This window comes from Acinonyx jubatus, chromosome A1 (genome assembly GCF_027475565.1).
Source record: "Acinonyx jubatus isolate Ajub_Pintada_27869175 chromosome A1, VMU_Ajub_asm_v1.0, whole genome shotgun sequence".
Taxonomy (NCBI): Eukaryota; Metazoa; Chordata; class Mammalia; order Carnivora; family Felidae; genus Acinonyx; species Acinonyx jubatus.
This window is the reverse complement of record NC_069380.1, coordinates 136,666,001-136,687,844: the sequence shown is the minus strand read 5'-3', so window position 1 is coordinate 136,687,844 and position 21,844 is coordinate 136,666,001. Positions and strand designations below refer to the sequence as shown.

General features: G+C 39.3%; 1 protein-coding gene across 2 annotated transcripts in view; it reads right to left on the bottom strand.

Moving 5' to 3' along the window:
• The window catches only part of ARHGEF28 (Rho guanine nucleotide exchange factor 28), a 304,554-nt gene that overhangs the window by 73,750 nt on the left and 208,960 nt on the right, over nt 1-21,844 (bottom strand). For both annotated transcript variants that reach the window (XM_027040097.2, XM_015072133.3), the window contains 7 exons: nt 21,334-21,614; nt 18,028-18,235; nt 15,197-15,308; nt 11,499-11,541; nt 6,526-6,649; nt 6,048-6,180; nt 673-728 (listed from right to left, as the gene is read on the bottom strand). In XM_027040097.2, the coding sequence (XP_026895898.1) occupies nt 673-728; nt 6,048-6,180; nt 6,526-6,649; nt 11,499-11,541; nt 15,197-15,308; nt 18,028-18,235; nt 21,334-21,614 (957 nt within the window). The remainder of the gene's footprint in view (nt 1-672; nt 729-6,047; nt 6,181-6,525; nt 6,650-11,498; nt 11,542-15,196; nt 15,309-18,027; nt 18,236-21,333; nt 21,615-21,844) is intronic.

Sequence of the window (21,844 nt, the reverse complement as noted above, 5' to 3'; positions counted from 1 at the left end):
TGCTAAAACATCATCCTTAACTCTGTGACCTGACGCGACGTGTGTTTCCATTGATCACAGAAGTTAGAGACCCCAAGGTTCCCCCTGAAGTGTCGGCATGCTCACTCGCATTTCTAACAGGACGTTAGAGTGGGAAACAAAGGAAGAGATGGGACACATGTGCCCGTTCCCTCAAGCCCACTCCCAAACTCAGAGAACATCCCTTTATTCTAGCGGGCCTCACAGTACGGTCCCAGCACAGCAGTACCACCTGGGAACTTGTTAAAAATACAAATTTTCCGACCCCACCTGGACTCTACCGGATCAGCAATTCTGAGAATGGGGCTCAGAAATAGGTCTTCCGGGTGTGATGCTGATATTTTCTATTTGAGAATTACTGCTCTAGACTTCATACCCTTATGCCTAAGGTCTGCACTCATAAACCGAGCCCGTCTCGACAGAAAGGCTAACCCACTTCCACCTTGCGACACAGGTGGCCACATCTGAGCTTTCCCTACTTCCAAAGGGACATAGTTAAGGCAACAACCGTGCACTTAGAACACGTGTTCTTTTATCACTATAATGATCACTTTAGAAACAAATCTAGACCATGATAAAAAAAAATAAGAACCTAAACAGATAACAGGAAGCAACAGAGCTATATATGCACATGAAAAACAAACGAGAGATTACCTTGGTACATGGAGGGGCACCGTCTTTACAGCCCTTGTGTACATTTGCATTACAGTCTGAAAGGGAAGAATGAGTAAGGCCACACTGTGCGTTTGCTGGTCGCGGTAAAAATAGCATATAAAAATATTTAGAAAATATAGGGGAAAAAATAACTAAATCACAGGCAGCCCCACCACTCGAGCACAAGCACATGGCTAATGTTTTCATTTCCTTGGAGATATTTTTCCCCTTCTGCCGCAGTCTTACCAATTACGAAACCTGCAATTATATGGGATATACACTCTGAGAATTCATTGACTACTATACACCCGACACTGCAATGGATTTCTGATATCCGGCTGGCGGCAAGTGCCCGCTCCCACGCCAGGTAAAATGCCTTGCAAAATGAAAGAAGGAAGACTCACACAGTGCTGAAAATAAAGTGCTGTCAGCCTCCGACAGGAAATCCTGCTAACTACAGGTGGCCAAATTAAAAGAGACAAATTATCAACCCGCTTGTCTTACTCCATAAAACATGGGGCCCTCAACCTCACTAAAAGGCAAGAGTTTGCCTGCCCCTTTCTGCCCGCTGGCTCAGAGACGCAGGGTGTGTTGAGAGAGAGCAGTCTCTGCATGTGGGGACCACTTTCTGCCAGGCCGCTGCCATCCTGCCCTGCCCGCCCGCCCTCCAGCCTCCGCACCATCAGCCGCCACCTCCTCGTCCCACCCACCCCACACACTGTAGACGAGGAGCCTGCAGCTTAACACAATCTTTATTAAAAGGATCCTTCCTTGTAGGTAGGTCACATTTAGATCCATCCAAACCATTCTCGTCAAATACCTATAACCCACTGAGAAATGAGCCCAACTTCCTCCCGCTGTAGGTCCGCAGAGGCATTTTAGCCAACACCTCAAAGGCCAATGAGCAGAGGTCAGAATTACCCACATACTGGTCCTGGTGGCAAGTGTGGAAATCAGAAGGCTCTCTCCTCATTCCAAAACAAGTGAGTGAAAGGAAAGGGGAAAAAGTAGACAGGATGAGCCCAACAAAAATTTAGACTGAAAACTCACAGGAAAAGTGAGCCACTGAATACCATTAAATCTAGAAACAGAGAGGAAAAACTTAGATACACAAAATAGACATAAAATAGGACCACAGGGCCATGAAGGGAGAACAGAGCAGCACAATAGGCCTGCAAGATGACAGGGGGAAGGCGTTTTGTGAGACAAGAAAGCAGAACTGAGAACGAACTGAGGAGAATCAATTTAACAAAACTATCAAAGCAGCACCAGGAAATTAGACTTGAAAGATTCCCTCCAGAATGTAGAGGAAAAGAGGGGTATAATTATAAAATAGAACATGTCATACAAAAAAGGGAATAGAGATCATACTTCTCCAAGGAAGAAATCAGAAAAATTACATCAGAAGCAACAGTGAAAGCTACAACTTGACAAAAACTTTTATCAAGCTAAAAAAGAACTACAAAAGGCAAATCAAAAGGTCTCACGGTTTCCTAGGAATTAAACGACACCTATTCTACAGACATATTCTGACATCTATAGGATTTAAAAATTTAAAGTTCTCAAGCATGTAGGCAGAAAAAGCAGGTCACCAATAAAGAAAGAAGGTCAGACAGGCCCCAAACTTTTCCACTATAATATTTAATGCCCAAAATTCATGGACCAATGTTGACAGGGTATTGGGGGCAAAGGTTTTAGTCTAGGAATTTATTCAGCTACATCAATCCCTTTGTGTGTGAAAGACACAAAGATCTATCTACTTAGATACACAAGGTTTCAGAAAACAGATCACTCCAATGACCCTTTTGAAAAAAATATTTATTTATCTGAAACACTACTTAAGACTATTAAAGGGCAGAATCGAAGTTAAGGGTTCGAGAAGTGATCGAACTTTATTTTAAAAAAGAAAAAAAAACAAGCAATGGTTTTTTTCACAGTGCATTTTTCAATGCATTTCACAATGCATTTTCATTTCACAATGAAATTTGCATTTCACAAATGCATTTTTCACAATGCAGTGAAACCAGCTAAACAAAAAACATCTAAAAACGTTTTGCAAGTAGAGACAGAGAACTGAATATAGGTATCAAATTATTCTTGAAACAGAAAGCTATTCTTGAAAGATCATACAACATTAAAATAGCAATTCAATAATTCAGTATACCAATAAGCTCTAACAGAGAAAAGGGTAAATATAAGAGAAATTAGAGAATATTCAATTATAAGCCGTAAAAGTCACCACTAGCAGATATTGAAAGAGCTAGCTTATCTTGCCCAATCCCCAGGTAACATAAAAACCAACAACACATGGCAGGGTCCTGGCCGGCTCTGTGGGTTAAGTGTCCAACTCTTGATTCTGGCTCAGGTCATGAACTCACGGTTTGTGGGATCAAGCTCCGCATAAGGCTCTGCACTGACAGCTCAGAGCCTGCTTGGGACTGACTCTCTTTCTCTTTCTCTTTCTCTCTCTCTCTCTCTCTCTCTCTGCCCTATCCCAGTTGGAATGCTCTCTCTCTCAAAATAAAACAAACATTTAAAAAACAACATCAACAACACATGGTATAAATAGCAAAATCAAACATCAAGGAAAACAGCAAAGAACTATAAAAGATAATTGACAGCTGTAAAATTGAGTAAATAAGAAAAAAAAAGCCTTGTTATAAAATACTAGCTCTCAATTCCAGATTACGTCTAAATTAAAGACACACATTCCAAATTAAAAACAAAGAAATAGTAAGGGAAAATTCAAAGAAAAGGAAAGCAAAAGGAATATTAATTTCAGACAAAGTAAAATTCAATGCCCAAAGCATATAATGGCATTAAAAAGGTTATTTTATATTTATCAAAGTCAAATCTTCAACAAAGCTGTGATTTGTGAACTTCTGTGCACCAAATAATGTAATATCTAAACATAAGCAGTGAAATCTATTTATAAACAAAGGAATTTGTGAAAAAGTAGCAACTCAGGCTTTAACAAAAAAGAATACAAACACCAAAATTTTGACTATTATGTTTTGTTTTATATCATATCATGGTTTTCAGATTAGAAATAGTAATCTTCATAATTAAAAACAAAAATACACCCATAAAATAGGATTATTTCCTAATAACAGCAGCTTACACATGTCACAATCTCTTGCCCCATGTAAAAAACTTAATAATCAAAGTTTAAACCCCCAACACTCCTCTTAAAAACTGTAAGTCCTAAAACTTTTTAAAAACTGTAGGTTAAAGAGGAAATTTAACACCTACTGATGCTAGAATTTAAGACAATAATCAAAGATGTGGACAGTGTTATATGCAAAAGAATGCCACCTACAACATTATTTGTTGTAAAAAAAATTGGGGAAAAAGTTAAATGTATAGTAAGTTAAGAGTAATCAAACACATTTCATATAAAAACACCAGCATTAACAGCTAACTTCTTTATTATTAGAAAGGACTCCATTAAAATATGAATAGCCATCTTTTCTAGCTGTTAAGATTTTGGATAGTTTTAAATTTCTCCTTAAACCTTGTATCCTTTATGAGTCCTAGTGCATTTTTTTAAAAAATAATGACTGTTTTAAAAGCTAACTACATCCTCTATATTTTCAGCCATTTCCATCTTCCACAAAAAGTCTCATGGCCATCCACTTGACCAACTCTGTGTGAACCAACATGTCCTGTGCTACAGAAGTTTACCTTTCAGGGAGCCTGACCCCCACCCCCACCCCATAAGCATTAACTACACATGAGTACCCAAAGGCTGGGCTTTGTGACAGCTGCTGCAGGGAATACAGAAGAACCACTGTGTGATTAGAGTCCTTGAAGTCTATTTTAGTAGTTAAAAACAGGAGGGTGTACATTACATTACACGGAAGAGGTAAATAGCTCATACATGTGGTGTGCAAAATTTTCAGACATGCTGGTCAGGGAACACCTCCCAGATGGGGCAAGAAATCAAGACAGATACAGAGGAGCTGGGGAAACTAAGAGGAGGAAGATCATCATAAGCAAGGGAAAGAGGCAAGAGAACACATGCCAGGTGAGGCCGCTGGCTATAAACTGAGGCTGAGGAAGGAACCACCTATAGGACTATTCAGCACACAGGCAACCAAACACATCTGTCTGGAAAGTGTGGGCTAATCCAGTGAACAAAAAGAGAGAGAAGTCCTTAAGCACAGATGGGAAAGAAGAAAGTGGTGTTTGACCGAGAGGAAGCTGGTAAAAGTATTCAGAGTAAAGGAAGTGAGGGACTGAATGGTATCGAGTTGGGGGACAACAGCAAAGAGGAATCAATGGGTCCAAGGTGTCAGCTTGCACCATCAACACGGAATGAAGGACAGCCTTCTTGCATGTGGATTTTGAAGATGGTTTTTGTCTTGTTGGTCTGGGAGACAAGGGACTCTCAAGGCAATGATGCCCAGAGACAGGGTTGCTCTGAGTAACCAGTATGAGCCAAACATAAGGTGGTCAAGAAAGGCCTGAAGAGGTGTTGTCCGAGCACACCCGAAGGAGGTGAAGGGGCAATCCCTGCAGCTGATCTGAGGGAGGAGCACTGCAGGCAGAAGGAAGAGCCAGGAAAGGCCCTCTGGGAGCAGCATGCCTGGCAGGCTGAGAGAAGAGCAAAGATGCCAGAGTGGCTGGAACAGAGGGAGGAAGGGGGAGAGGATGACAGGGGAGACCCTGGGGCCTTGCACCAATTTTCAGGGCTTTGGCCTTCCTTGGGGGATGGTAGGAAGCCACTGGAGGATCTGGAACATAAGGATATGTGCCTTCACACGCTCACTATGGCTCATGTTTTGAGAACAGATGTTTTCCAAACTGCACCACTTGTGGTAGAAATGCAAAGAAACCAATTAGAAAGTGACTGAAATGGTAGCTTTAGACGAGGGTGATACCAGCAGCAGGATGAAAGGTGGCTGGCTTTCATCCATATTGTGAAGATCGCCCCAGAGGATTGCTGAAGGACTGGATGTGGAACATGAGAGATCAAGAGGCATAAAGAGAGACCTCAAGATTTTTGGCATGAGCATCTGGCTGCCATGATAGAGCTGCCATTAACTGAGAGGGGCAGCCTGCAGACGGGCCAAGGAACAGAGCAGAGCTCCATTTTGGACATGCGACATTTGAGAACCTATTTAGACACCCACAGAGAGACGTCAAGCAATCAGTGAGATACACGGGTCTGGGGTTCCGGGAGGCTATCACTTGTGGACAAAAAGCACTGACTAACCATCATGGCTCACTGCTTGGGTAAGTCATTAAACCACATGTGCGGTGCTACTATGAAGGATTATGTAAACATGCTTAACAATGGCCCTGTTCTCGGGGAGTTTACTGTCTGGGGGGGCGAAGTAAAAAGATGGCACGCACTGGGTCGGAGAACTTACTGGAACACTGGAATGACTCCTTCCCCAGGAGCGTTTTATCACAAACCAAACACTGTAGAACCCCAGAGAATGTTCCAGGGACAAACTGATGTCGGCTCAGTTTCTCTTTGTCTTTGGCGTCCTTGCTTTTTGTCTTCAGATACAGCACCAAAAGCCAAGTGGGGAGAAATGAGAAAAGAGAAATGCTGAGAGCCAATGTAGTCACAGAAGCCATACACAGTCTCTACACTTTCTGTCTGAACATAAAGGCCGTTCGTGGAGGAGTGTCGTGACGCCACAATGGAAATGTGCACAGGCTGCATTTGTCTTGCACTTCTAGTGACTTGGACAATATTTCAGAAAAAAGTGTAGAGGTCTTTGAATATGTGTACACAAAGGCTAAGATAAGGGATCTTCAAGGGCCAGTGGAAACTATACTAATTGCTGAAAAGTGGAACCAGCGACCCTTTAAACACAAAAGGCACAAAACTTGAGTTACCTTGGATTTATTCCGAGGGCTTGTCATCCTATTCATGAGAAAGCTGAAAGTTCGGCTCACTTTGTATTTTTCAGACTCTGACTTGGCAGGTATAATATATTTATCCCATTCTTCTTGCTGAATTCTACAAAAAAGAATCTGTTATCATGGCTTATCAGAACTTAAAGAGTTCTGATAAGTAAAAAATAGCATTTATGTACACACGTGTGTATACACATTTTTCAGGTTTTAATGGTTACTGTAAAGATAAAGATAGACTCTATTAAAAATATATTTTATAGATGGATAATGGGTGTGTGATAAAGCAACTATCTCACCATGATATCAATTACAGAATCTAAGTAGTAGAAATGGGTATTCAGCAGATAATTCTTTTAACTTTTCTGTACATTTCTTTTTTTTCTTAATAAAATACTAGAGAAATAAAGGAAACCTTAGACTTACACCTTCACTCTGCAAACCCTCATCTCCCTATTTACTATGCAAACAGCAATTTCCTAGGGCACAGAAAAGCCAAATAACCAGCAATATGAAACTGGATTTTATTTATTTTTAGAACATAGAGATAATAGTCAGCAAATACACATTTCCTTTGATAATAGAGTTTGAGAAACAGACTGTCTGCCTCTTGGTTCAGTCTCTCCCACTCAACCCACTATTTGCAATCTGAGACTCCCTGGGTTGTAAAAGAAAGAAGGCTGTGGATAATTCCCCACAATACAAGGCAGTCTGAAGATAACAGTATGCTATCTGTGAACACACTGATCATCATTTATTTTCCCCTAATCCATATAATCATTCTTTAGAGAAAAAAAAAAAAGTCCCAGCTATGAGAAGTTCTATTTCCCCTGAAACTTTCTCTGATAGTCTTATACTTCTAATATTATTATAAAGGGGGTGGGAGGAAGAGAATGACTATATTAAAGATCAACCAAGTATTATGTAAAACCAGGTAACACTTCTGTAGAACATTCTGTAACCCAAGTCTCTCCCATCTCCCAAACTTCTCATTCATCCACATTAGTGGGTAACACATTCATCTCTGGGAAACACTTTTCAAAAGCTATCATGTTACTGTCATGTACCAAAATATATGATCACATTTCATAACAATGAATACAATGACAAGTCCTAGGACTTTAGTTTTTCATCTGATTAATGCTAGGCTTAGACTTCCAATTATTTCTAAGGCCCCTTCTCCCACTCAAATATATGATGTACTTACCTGACACATATTAAATGAAACTTTGTTATTTATTTATATTAGATACACATCATTATTAATACAGTTATTTACGTTAGGTAATCAAGAGTTCAAACCTATGAACACATTTAGAAAAGATGATACAGGGCTTCCTAAGTGCCTCTTGGTCCTACAGATCTAAAGGCACAAGCAGGACAGAGTATGTCGTGCTATTTAAATTCTGTACAATAAGTGCAACTGGGTTTGATAGTTCGAGAAAACCGTTGAAAAAGCCAGAAAGCAAAGAGGCAGGATGGAAGTGATGATACTCTAGGACTATGCAGAGTGACAGAAGCAACTTGGACCTTTTTATTTCCTTTCTACTTCCACAACTACCTTCTTAGGTAACTGACCAGTTAATAGATTTATAAATTTCCGTAGCTCTCGTTTCTTAAGCATCCTCATTTGCAACACTCATGACAGACTCACTTTTGGAATTCAGGGGAAAAACATGTTTGAGACCTTAGAAAGAATTACCTCTGGAACACCTCTTGTGACCCCACCAAGTGCCATCCAATGTCTAAGATAAGAATCATCTGGTGAGGAGACCTCAGTCTCAGAATTAAAGAATGGTAAGGTCAATGTGGATTGTGGGGTCCTCAAGTCCTCCCTTCTACCTACCTCACAGCAGAAACAGAAATCAACTCTCTCAAATAAAAGAACATTCTGGGGGCGCCTGGTGGCTCAGTCGGTTAAGCATCTGACTTCAGCTCAGGTCACGATCTCGCGGTATGTGAGTTCGAGCCCCGCGTCGGGCTCTGTGCTGACTGCTCAGAGCCTGGAGCCTGTTTCAGATTCTGTGTCTCCCTCTCTCTCTGACCCTCCCCCGTTCATGCTCTGTCTCTCTCTGTCTCAAAAATAAATAAATGTTAAAAAAAAAAAATTAAAAAAAAAAAAGAACATTCTGTTTATCCAACTCTATTCCCAATTCTCCGTGCTACAGAAGAACCTATCAAAAGCAATGCTTCTGTTTTGATTTAAAACTTTTAAATGCAGGGCACTTGAGTAGCTCAATCATTATGCATCTAACCTGGGCTCAGGTCATGATCTCATTCACGGTTTGTGAGTTTGAGCCCTGCACTGGATCCTCTGTCTCCCTCTCACTCTGCACCTTCCTCCCCTCCTCATGTGTGCTCTTTTTCTCCCTCTTAAATATAAACACTAAAAAAAAAAATTAAAACCTTTAAATGCACCACAATTTCCACATACCCTCTACAAAACTACAACATGAACATGAAGTCATACCCCTTACTCTTTAAATTCAAAAACTGAGAAGACCTGAGACATGACCAAGTAAACAAACAAACAAAAAACACCTGTAACACTTGGTATTAAAAAACTAAGAAACATGGTCGCCTGTAGGGCTGAGTTTGTTAAGTGTCTGACTCTTGATTTCAGCTCAAGTCATGATCTCACGGTCGTTGAGATCGAGCCCCATGTCAGGCTCTGTGCTGACAGCACAGTGTCTGCTTGGAATTCTCTGTCTCCCTCGCTCTCTGCTCCTCCCCTGCTCACCTTCTCTCAAAATAAATAACTAAAACAAACATGGTAGAAATGTGAATATCACGGACACATTCCACTGTCACATTATGAAAATGAATCACATAGCATAACCTCTGGGCAAATGTGGAAGTTCTGGCAGATTCTGTGTGTCAACTCGAACTATGTGGTATTCACCTATGTAACAATTAGTTACGTTAGGAAAGAACAGAGAAGGGAAAAGTCCCCAACTGCTTTCATAACATAATTTAAATAGCTTTTCAATTTCTAAGAATCTGGAAAAAAAAATTAAACTCTTCAAATCCCAGAACAAGATGCCCAACCTCTATTGTTGATTTGATGATCAATAGAATCATCCACAATCAAGTTTTACAAACCCCATTCTTCAGAGGTTCTCAGGGCATTACCTTTTCAATAAAGATAATTTTAAGTATCTCAAGAACGTGGATCTTCAGTACTTTAATCTTTAAACCTATAATATCTATCATCTATTTTTCAAAGAACTAAACATCCTAAGTGTTAAAAGGAATTCCCAATATCCAATTGAAAATTGACACAGTGAGATTTCTTTGTGGACATTCAGATGCTCAGATTTTTTTTTAATACATAAAGTAATAAGTGTAACACACTTAAGATAGATGGTGTCAATAAAATAACTGTCATGCCATATAATCATTAAGAAGTTGGTACAACCTGAATTTAATATCACACTGCATGTTTACTAACTGGAATTTAAATAAAAACTTAAAAAACGAATTATATACTTATATTCAGAGCATTAAACTGTATTTGTCAGCTACTGTTTACACTAACATTTTGGGAGAATTAAATACTACTATATTGTGTGCATAAAAAAAAAAAAAGTTGGTACATACAAAGTGTCCACTCCTGCAGAAAAGAGCCTACACATTCTGGAGAGAGCCCCCTTTCAGCCGGCTGCATTCTTTTCCAGAAACTAAGCGATTAACATAAATAAGAGAACTCCAAAGGAGGCAATCCGCTCCAGTAAGTACAACATGACCAAAGCAAAGCATCAGCATCCAAAAGGTGTTGGGCACAGACTGAGATCAATATCTACTCTACTGGATACATCAGGGGATAGATTGAGAAAGATGCTTCAGGATGCAGACACACTGAAGAAGAAAAACACAGGAGTGACAAAATGAGAAATGAGAAAGGGACCCTCTCCACACATCCCATCCAAGTTCAAGTATTTTACAGACTAATATTTAACCAATTAAGACGTTGGCTTTTTCCGTCTTAAACCCCTCTCCTAGTGGAGAAGAAGTATTTTTGAATTAAAAAAAAAAATCTTTACCATCAGTCTATTACTTCTCCAATTGTTAAATAGATGACAGGAGGAAGACTGTCTGTCTCTGTCTCTCTCCGAATACATATTTTTAAAAAATTAAAATAAAACAAAACAGTCCATCTCGATGTATGTATTAAAAGGTTCCAGTTTTAGCATTATTGTCACTCAAGTTAAAGCCACCTTCCTCTTTTTTCACCTTGTTCCTTCCAGCCAAACGTTTGTGCCGTTTCTGGCACCGGTGTTGCACATAACCCCAGGGCTGTTTCCCCGCATGACTTATGAGCAGTTACTGAAGGACCAGCAGAACTCGACAATCCCGCCTGCCCGCTGGTCAGCTTCCCAAGCCTGACTCCACCAAAAGCAGCAGCTTAGGGAAAAGGGAAGCTTAGGTTTGCAGCTTTCAGATCCGCCCATCCATCGGAAAACTGCTAACGCTTATAGGACTTTCTGTATCACTTGTTCTTCCTGTTCCAGAGAGAACCAACCTCTCTTGGCAATAGCCATAAAGACATACAGCAGAGGTGGTTATGCACTTTGTACATGTGACCAACCAGGGGCCTGCTCCCGCAGCAAGTCTGCTCGTCAGGGCAGACAGACCTAGGAAGAACCTAATGCCCCTCTGAGGCAGGTCACCCTCACACTGCTGCGCCTCTTGGTCCAGTACATTGGAGGTGTTTGTCCTTAGAAATAACCGAAGAAAGAACACTCTGTCCCCAGGGCTGAGGCCCGCATATCTGGGCACTCGAAGGAACACGCTGGCCAACCTGTACCAATACAGATTTCAGAGGGGGCAAAGGATTCACGTAGGCTTATTACACAGAAACTCTCACAAACTATTGAAGGGATCTCAAAAGTCATACGCAAACATTTCCAAAGATGGCAAGGAGGCCGTCAGGAAATTTGGAACAGTTAAAATACCTTTTGTCTCTTGGTGGCTCCGGTAAGCTGTAAGCTCTTTGCTCTACAAGACACAGAACAATAAAATGAAAACTGAGGCAGACAAACCAGTAGTCATGCGTTAGTCTGAAATGCACACACTCAACCATATTGCATCATTATTCACACCGTCAGTTAGAAAATAATGAGAAAACAAGTTATTTTACCTAAGTGCGGCATTGCTCTGGATATCCTCACTGCCCCTAGTTTGGAGAGGACAGGGAGGAGGCCAACACAGGGCAACATTTAATGACTTTATGAACTAAGTTAGCATCAGCAAGCAGCAGCAAACAGTGTCAGCACTGCAATAATCATTTGTCTCTTTGGATATTTCTCATGAGAGCTTCATCACTTATTTGTAACACTAATTCCCCCAACATACAGAATCAGTACACATCTTAGCTGCCTCTTTAGTGAAGCTCAAAAGAAAAGTCTCAAAGATCAGCATAAGGGAGAGTTCGTTTTAACAGAGCTGCAACGTCTTCATAAAATCCTAGCAGCAACCAGTTCAGAGATGTGCTTTGTGGTAGCAAAGGGAGAATCACTTTCCCCGCTGGACCTGGGGGCAGGGGAGATGGGAGACAGAAGGAGTAGGCTCATGCGAGCAGGTAAGCGCCATCTTCTTTCCGGAACTGGAGTACCCATTACAAGGATGGAACACAGACACTGACTTCGACAGTGACGGAGACTGAAGGAGGGGGTGGCCCCTGTGGAACACATCATTTACAGAGTAAGGACAAATCTTTACCTCTACAATCCACAAGAGCGAAAAAGCAAAACCAGTTTGCAAAGGGAAATGGGTCAGATAAATAAGGGACAAAACTAACCAACGCATATCCCTGAAATGTGTAAGTATCAATGTTAAATCTAATGCTATCTTGCAGATAACAAAAAATCTGCTTTGAAGAATTTGAAGGATTTTACCACTACTACTAAGTATTCCTCAAATCAAGTCATGAGAAAGAAATCGTTATGCTTCTTGTAAACATGCTAAGGTACCAAGAGATTTAGCCACATGTCCAAGATAATTAAGAAACTAATGGAACCAGACTCAGGCGACTGGACAAATAACAGCATACAATGATTTTCACAAGTACATTCACTTCACTCCTCAAATTCTTAAAACTAGAACACTTGTGTCCTTCCTGCTGAGGTTTTAATTACTGACAATATTCCTGTCTATCTAAACACACAATGTACCAAAGGGAATCACAGGACAGGATTTTGTGTATACAAGCATTAAATAATGTTGCCACCCCATCATACCGTTGGCCAAAAAAAAAAAAAAAAAAAAAAATCATGAGAAATAATAGTAAGTAACCTCTTAGACACGACAAGGATGAGACAACATCGCACATAGGAATGAAAAGGGCTGAATCCGATCTTTGTATATCTGCAACGTAGCTAATATAAAGGGGCTTCCCACTGGGGGGAAAGAGGACTTGGATTCTGTTCAAATAGAGAAAGGTTTTGGCGCTATTCCAACTCACCAAGAGAGACCTTAAGGTAATGTAAATGTCGATTTACCTCTGATTAATCTAAGCAAACTAAACAATGAAACATTCCACCTTTGAACTAGTTAAGCTTTCACTCTTATGCTTTGATCACATTCACACACAAAGTTAAAACTATTCCTTCGTTCTTAAGAGTTCATTTATTCCTCATATCCTATGGTTTACCCATTGGAATTTTTCTATGTGCTGTTTACCTTCAATCTACATTGCCTATTTGTGATTCTTACTTTCTGGAGACCAAACTTCACGGAAAGGGCCCTATTTTTAAATATACTGTCTAAAGTAAGATTTTATTAACAGAAAAGTCAAAAAAATTCAGGTCAGTTTTTTATTCCTTCGAACTCAACTGCCAAGATTTAAGGATTGTATGTAAGGCAAAGATACCCTTCCATATTCATTAATGAATTCATAAATCAGGGCTCTTTTCCCTTATTAACGATCAAATTCCTCTCAGTCATCTGGTCAACAACTTTCAACTTCTGAAGTGACTTTAAAAACCAGTCATACCACATATATAATGTCAAGGCTGCCATTTTGCACACTGCAAAGATTTAGAAGCATTGTCTAAATAGTTACAGTGTGAAGTTATTTTACCATCTAGGACAAGCAGTGAAAAGACGTCAGGCTGCCATTAAAAGGAATCCCAACCAAAACTAAGGTTAAGCAGAACTGGAGATCTCATAAAGACTCATGATGTGTGTGTGCACACACACCCAGGGCAAATTCAATCCATCTTTTTCCTTTCTTTCTTAAACCTTTTCTCCATCTTCTCATTCCATAAATTCAAACTGACATTTATCATCAGTCTTGCTTTCTCCTCTTCCAGTAAAGATTCCCAGAGAGAATGAGGAAAAACAAAAACAAAAATACTTAGCAGTTGTTTTGTGCTCTGTGTATCTTGCTCAGGATATTCATTCAACAAATAATTATGGAACATCTCCCATATAGAAGTCATTGTTTTAGGATGGCAGTTCCAACCTCAAAGATCATGTGTTTAAGACTGTTTTACGTGACATGCAAATACCAACAACAACAACGTAATAAAGAATAGGTAAAAACGGGGCACCTGGGTGGCTCAGTCAGTTAAGCATCTGACTTCGGCTCAGGTCATGATCTTTGGTCTGTGGGTTCGAGCTCCGCATTGGGCTCTGTGCTGACAGCTCAGAGCCTGGAGCCTGCTTCGGATTTAGTGTTTCCCTCCCTGCCCCTCCTCCACTCACACTCGTGCTCTCTCTCTCTCAAAAATGAATAAACATTAAAAAAAAATTTTAAAAGTAAAAATCAAGAGAAGGAAACTTATAAACATTCCACAATGGGAAACTAAGAACACTCAGGCACCTCTCGCTTTCTGAATATTTTAAGACTCTTAAGGATGGTAGACAAAAAAGCATTAATGCAATGACAAACATTTTATTTTAAGGCTCGGTATTACATATTGGCATACTTCCAGATATGCCTTTAAATATAATTACTACATAATATATTATGTACAGAAATACCTTTGTTTCAAAATACAGCAGAAAATGGGGGTGGTGGCTGCAAGGGGCTACAAGCACAGCTCTGAATTGCCCATCATCATTATATATGTAATTTGAATTCACTTTTAAAAATTTGTCAAACTGTATGCTTATGATTTGCACCCTTTTCTAGAAGTTTTATTTCTGACTGTTTACACCGCCACAAAGAGTGTTGAGATACCTTGACTCAGGTTCCAACTATTTTCTTTTATTTCAACTGTTTCAAGTCCCCTGCTAAATAAAAAGGGGGAAAAAATCTATCTTGCCAAACCTTGCCTTTAAGTAAATTATTTCAGCAATTTAAACTAAGGCGAAGTAATTTTTTATAATTTGCTTCACATCCTCTGAAGCTCTCATAATAATGAACCTAGAATAAACTCTAGCTTATACTACCATCCTGGAGGAAAACATTTCATTCAAAGAACAGAGCCACAGAGTGGTCTATGCATATTTTTTAATTTCATCATCAAATCTGTAATTGGACTAAAACACAGTGAGAAAAGCATTGTGCTAAGCTTTGAAAAATCAATTATGAAAATGGAATTGAAAATTCCTGCGTGCTGCTTTTATATATTTTATATACCTTTCCTGACTGAAAACCTGCTCTGGAAGAGAATGCTCTCAAAGCCAAATGGTAAATAATGCTTACCTTCACTAGAACCGCACAACGTAAAATCACGCACCAACCGAGTTTTTCCTAAAGAAATTTTGGGCGATGAGCAGGAATAAGAACGTGAGCGGACTCCAGAAAGTAACGATTCCTAGAAGAGATCATAACAAAGTTTAAAAAAAAAAAATTCTACACAGGACTTGAGAGTATGTGTTCACCACAAATGTTAGTAAGTCAGCATCTCTGTAAAAAGACTCAGTGTGAATATTTCTGATGTGATCTCACCATTTGTTCTTGTTTGCCTATCACAACTTTAAAATTGTACTGTCTTTTTAATGCTTCAGTAAACTCGAGCGTCTCCCTGCCCATATACACTTTAAATACAAATATGACATTCTAATCAGGTTGGTTAAAAGTGAAAAATTAAGTCAAATGATTTTTTTCCCTGCATATTCAACAGTGGGTCACTTTTTTTTCAACCGAGTTGTCAGGTTTTTTGTTATTTTGTACTGTAGTATCTAAGCAAAATTCCATGTTAACTTATAGCTTTTTATTTCATAATTATTAGAAGGTAGAGAAATAGCCACTTACATGAGTTTTTTAATTTCCCAACAGCTATTTAAACTTATAATGTTAGCTGTAGCCTCTCAGGAAGAATGCACCAGGTCAATTTATAAATCCTTTTAGTCTGTGCCCATCTTTCAACAGGCCTTCCATCTAGCACTTCCTGAAATGCTATTTGAGTATCACTGATTTATAGATCTTTAATTTTATTTTTTTAGGTGACCTACTATTTTTGTTACTTCCTTCCCAATTACACACTATTTCTATATTTGCAACATATGTCACAATGCAAGGTGGCAAGATAATTAAAACATGGTTACCTTATGTGTTCCAGAAAAGTTAAATCAATATGGAATAGAATACCATTAAAGCCATTTATGGTACCCAACTCTCACCCAATTGGGACCTAGGATCCTTAGGATTGATCCCACTTATCCATTTTTAAGCTATCACTTAAAGTTAGAGTTAAAAGAAAGTAATACAAAATTTGTTACTAAAATTAAGCCATCAGCAACTGTCCTTCACAAGCGCTGGGAGCTTCCATTCTCCCTAGATGAAAACATATGGTTTCCCTAAGTTCACTGGTTTAGTTAATGGGCCTGGAGGCAAGTTGAAAACAGAAGCCTGCCTCTGTTTCAAAGGGCCTTGAGACTTGGCTGCTGAATTTATTAGGGAGGGCTCGCTGGTTCTAGATATCAGAAAGGCCAGCCAGAGCTGTCCTATACCCCTAATGGTGACTGGCCACAAAGGGCCCTAGCCAAATGCCACCCTCTGCATTTAAGTCATACATAGTAATTATTTCCCCTAACAATGGAACTTTGAAAATTAGCCAGAACTCTTTGGCAAAAAGTTACATAGGGTAATTACAGAAGCAAGGCAAGATACGTTTTATAAGGCAGAGTCTTCCTGAAAAGCGAACAACCTGGAACTGATTCAGAAAGACAGAATTACTTTTCCCTCCAAGTAATGAGAAGTTTTTCATCATTCCATTCAAAGTGCAGAAGAAGTATCTACATGAACGACCATACCCATTTCTCACCATCCAGAAATATCACATGACATTCAGGTTCAAAAGATTATGACTGCTCTACAGGCCTAAGAGCTGAGGGAAAGGGTTCAGGAACCGTAGTCAGAAGGCCTGGACCGAACAATGGATCTATCACCAAGCGTGGGCAACCTGGACAAGACATCTAATATCTCCAGAACCTCATTTACTCAAAAACTAAAAGGTAATATTTATGTCCTAACTAAGAGAAAATGATGTATTTTGTACAAATGTAACACATGCTTCATATACTGCAAAGCACACTACAAAAACAGAGCATTATCATAACTATCAGATGTTCACAGGAAGAGAAGTTTGGGCACAGGGCACATTATTTTACAGTAGTAAACTCAACTGCAAAAGAAAACAAATAGACAAAAGAAATCCAAAAGGAAGAAAACTTAAGTGGAAACACAAAAAGGTTTTGTCTGCAAGGTTAAAAGAGTTCATTCTTTAAAAACCAAAACGAGGGGCGCCTGGGTGGCTCAGTCAGTTGAGCAGCAGACTTTGGCTCAGGTCATGATCTCGTGGTCCGTGAGTTCGAGCCCCGCGTCGGGCTCTGGGCTGACAGCTCGGAGCCTGGAGCCTGTTTCGGATTCTGTGTCTCCCTCTCTCTCTGCCCCTCCCCCGTTCATGCTCTGTCTCTCTCTGTCCCAAAAATAAATAAACGTTAAAAAAAATTAAAAAAAAAAACCCAAAACGAAACAAACAACCCCAACAAAACTCCAATGTGAAAATGTCTATGAGAGAGAAAAGTCCTCTCCTACAGGAAAAGTGACAGAGTTTACAGTGTCCCACATTACTTGGTGCAGCCGGGAAGGCTCAACAAATACCACCTTTGCCTTAGTAATATTTACCTCAACACCGGAGCCAAGTAAAAATGTATGTGAGCCAAAACCAGACTGATCACATAAATCCACTTCTTCTTGCCAGTTTTTCTCCCTTTGCTTAAGGAATGGTGGCATAAATCATTCTATGAGGCAGTAAAGTTTTCCAAGGATGTGGAAGATTATATGTACTGATGGCAAATTAATTTAATATAAATCAGTCATTTGAAGCACTATACGGATGAAATGGAGTGGGAGAGATTAACAAGACAGACTCAATCACACAGCTCATGAGTCTCCAAAAAGAAACAAAAAACAAAAAATTGTTCACACAGGCAAATGAAACATAACCTGTCCTTCACATAGAGATGGACTGCTTTAGAGAACATGGCTTCCGTGCTAACAATAAACCAAATTAATAGCATTAAGAATACCTTCAACTGCAGGTTACTTGATAAAGAAAGGGACTCGGTCCTGGAGATACTAAAATCTGGTTCAGGGGTGGTCTCAAAAGAGTCCAATTCATCCCCACTAGGGATCCCGGTTCTTGAGGAACTCTGAGACACTGGAGTGTAGCAAACATGTGAATGTTCAGAATGCCCCTCCCCTTCACTGTCGGCATCCAGGGCATCGAGGCTGGAACTAAAGCACAAGGTAAGTAAACATCACATAAGCCTACAGACTGACCGACACAGTCACTGGTTTCTGTTTTTCTCAATTCAAATTCTCCTTGGCTGAAGATGCAATGCAGACTCATTTTGTTTCTAACAAAACTTACAATTTTTTTCTCCCCCCGAAATCTCTTCTTCTCAACAAAATTTTATGTTTCCCCAAGTGAACATTGCTACCTAACAAAAGCCATTTCAAGTACTTTAACAAAACCTGCTGTAAGTTGGTTCTGCCTTACTTATTTCATAAATCTAATTATTACCAGCCTTATGTATCCTTCAAACACTAAAACTGTGGATGAAACAAAACCACTGGGCTCTTTGGGAGGCCTGTGGGGAATAGGCAGCATGGGGCTGGAAAGCTCGGGGACAATCAGGGACAGACTGCAGTTCACGCCTCAGAACTGACTATTGTCAAGAAAAGAGTCAATATGAGAGAGTCTTAACAATAAGAGGGAGGTGGATGGGGGTGGGCTAGATGGGTGATGGGCATTAACAGGGGCACTTGTCATGATGAGCACTGGCTGTTATATGCAAGTGGTGAATCACTCAGTTCTCCTGAAACAATACTGCACTGTATATTAACTAACTAGAATTAAAATAAAACTTTGACAAAGAAAAAAAAAAAAAAGACAGGAGTCAACATGAATCAAGTGGGGTCCCAAATGTGTCACGTTAGATCATCATTTTTAGAGATTTTAGGTGAGAATTCCCCCTCAGAAGCAGGTAATAATTCTGATAACTTACTGCTTTTCTTTCCTATTTTCACTTTAATAACCATAAAATTAAAAGGAAAGAATGTGACCTTCTATATTCCTGGCTCATTCCATAATATTTACATTTTAAACCGCTCAAACTTTGAAGCCAAGTGCTTCTATAGGCATGTTAATGCTCAATGCATTTTCAAATGTGGTTTTCTTTCATTGTTGCAATACTGGAGTTAAAATGTTAATGACAACACAATAAAACCATCTCGCTTATGAAATATGAAGCAGAATATGAAACTTTGAATTAGTCCATGTTGGTTCTTTTTCTTAAAAATCCATAGGCTACTTAATGGCCACTGAATACCAACGACATCAATTGTGACACTTACATAGAAATGAAAGCCACAACTGGCATCAGTGAGCTGTTCCAAAGTGGGGTTTTCTCCTTTCAGAACCCATGGAGGGATTTCACCTTGGCATTGAGCACAGAACACACCGGGGGTGGACTTCACACTGTAATTCAGTGCAAATGCTGAAGTCCGTAAAGTGATTTCTCATAAAAAAAAAAAACAAAAAAAAACAAAAAACAAAAAACAAAAAACTAAGGCTTGGTGTGAAGAAACACTTTCTGGCAAATACTTGTGCTCTGAATGTTACTACAATGTAATTATAGATATATTAAGGTGCTATGTAGTTTCCTTAATTCAATGGTAGTCAGAGAGTAGACAGAGACCTTAGGGGATAAAGGGGTTAAAGGTCTGCTGATGTCTTGTCCCCCTCTATTTGCTTTTAACTTGTGATCTCTGTATTAATAAACATTAAGTTCAAATGGTTGGCTGCCTGCAATCCTATCGTAATTTAACATAAGCCTTTCCAGTTACATACAACATTTCTCCATTGCTGTGAGTATACGCTACAACTATCAGTGATTATTATCTTATTTTGCATGCTATACATTAAAACATTCCTTTTTCTACTAATTTCAATTGGGCTACTATTTTTCTTCATTAAGCTGTTAAGCTAAGATATTTGGTATCATGAACAGTATTCTTTTTTTTATAAAAAATTTTTTAGTGTTTATTTATTTTTGTGTGAGAGACAGAATGTGAAGAGGGAAGGGGCAGAGAGAAAGAGTGGCCCAGAATCTGAAGCAGGCTCCAGGCTCTGAGCTGTCAGCACAGAGTCCAACACGGGGCTCGAACTCATGAACCGCGAGATCATTACCTGAGCAAAAGTCAGACCCTTAACCGACTGAGCTACCCAGGCGCCCCTCATGAACAATATTCTTCGGGATCACCTCTTGGTCAATGTTTTATAATGCTATTTTTAAAAATCCCATTAGTGAAATATGAAATATAATTTAGGTTGTGACCCAAAATTTCTTTTAAAATAGTATATAATAGAAAATAACAGAATACATTCCACATGTTATTTCATAGGACATTTCTTTACTGTTTTTGTGTATGTAGGTGGCGCGGGGTCATGGTGTGAAAAGTATTTCTTACTGTGGATGGTGGTAAAACAAAAAAGGCAAGTTTTAGAATGAAACTTCATTCATCTTATTTTTTTGTTGCTGTTGGGCATTTTAAAATAAATGTTGCATTGCTTACTTTCCCCTTGTAGCTTCTCAAAACAGTTAAGTTTCAGTAACATAATGGTTATATGTTGGGTCTATTTCATTTTCACTAAAATGTCTTAAACCTTAGAAAATTTAGGATTCAGGTCCCTGTGTTAACCTCAGTTTTTATTGTGTGCCCTCAAATTTCTCCTTCATGAGAAGTTGCCAGCCTCTCAGCTTGTTATTGACTTTTTAATGAGTGAGGTGCATTTCACTTTGAGCTCAACATCAATCCTGTTACACACTCCTAACCTGGCACCCACTGAAAGAAGGGTCCCACAGCCATCCCAGAGCCAAAATGGGGCTTTCTGGGGGATCGCAAGTCCTTTCTCCTCATTCCTAAATTTTCTACAAGAGATAGAGTGTCTTTACTAGATAATGCCAAATTATTTTCCAAAGTTACAATGCAATTTTCACTCCTATCAGCTGTACTTGGGATTTCCACTGTATACATTTTCAACAAAATGTGGTATTGTTACACTTTAAAAATTTTTGCCTATCAAGTAATGTAGAATGCTATCTCATTGTGCTTTTCCTCTATTATTTTTTTGTCCATTTTCTTAAGTGTCTTACTTTTAAGGCAAGGAATATAGGAATGTAAAAGGGGGTAATATTTTGATGTAGAGATCAAAGTGGATGGGACAATAAAATCTAATAAAATATAATTTCACAAGTTCAGCTACAAAGCTTTTTGATATTCTACACTTTTCCTTTAGAATATAGTATCTTACCTTTTTTTCCCCTTACCTTCTTTTCTTTAGGTGACTTTGCTCCTTTTCAAATCCATGAAGACCAAAAGAAAGATTAAAATCGGAAGCATATGAACCAGATGGTGATGCAAAGGACTGCCGAGCTTCAGTACTTGAGGCCACTTCCTTCTTCTCACTTAGCGGGTATTTTCCATGGCTGGTTTCTGCAGCAAGGATATGCTTGCAGCTCTGAGGTCCCAGAGTAGAACCCATCAATTCAGGGCAGGTGTTTGTAGTGATACCTTCTATGTTAATGTAGTTAATATCCAAATCGCCAACCTAGTAGTTGAAAGAAAAATATTTGCGGAGCAAAAGTAGGAAAGACTGGCGGAACAGAGAATAAAGTTTCCCCAATTTAACAACCTTCCACCTTATTTACCTTGTTTTGTTTGTTCTCGTTTTATGTAAGGAGAAATTCTTTCATGGTGTTTTTGTTCACTTGGGTGCTAGCCCATAATTCACAAAAGGAAGAAGACCACCTGAGTGCTTTATAAAGTTGTTCTTTACTA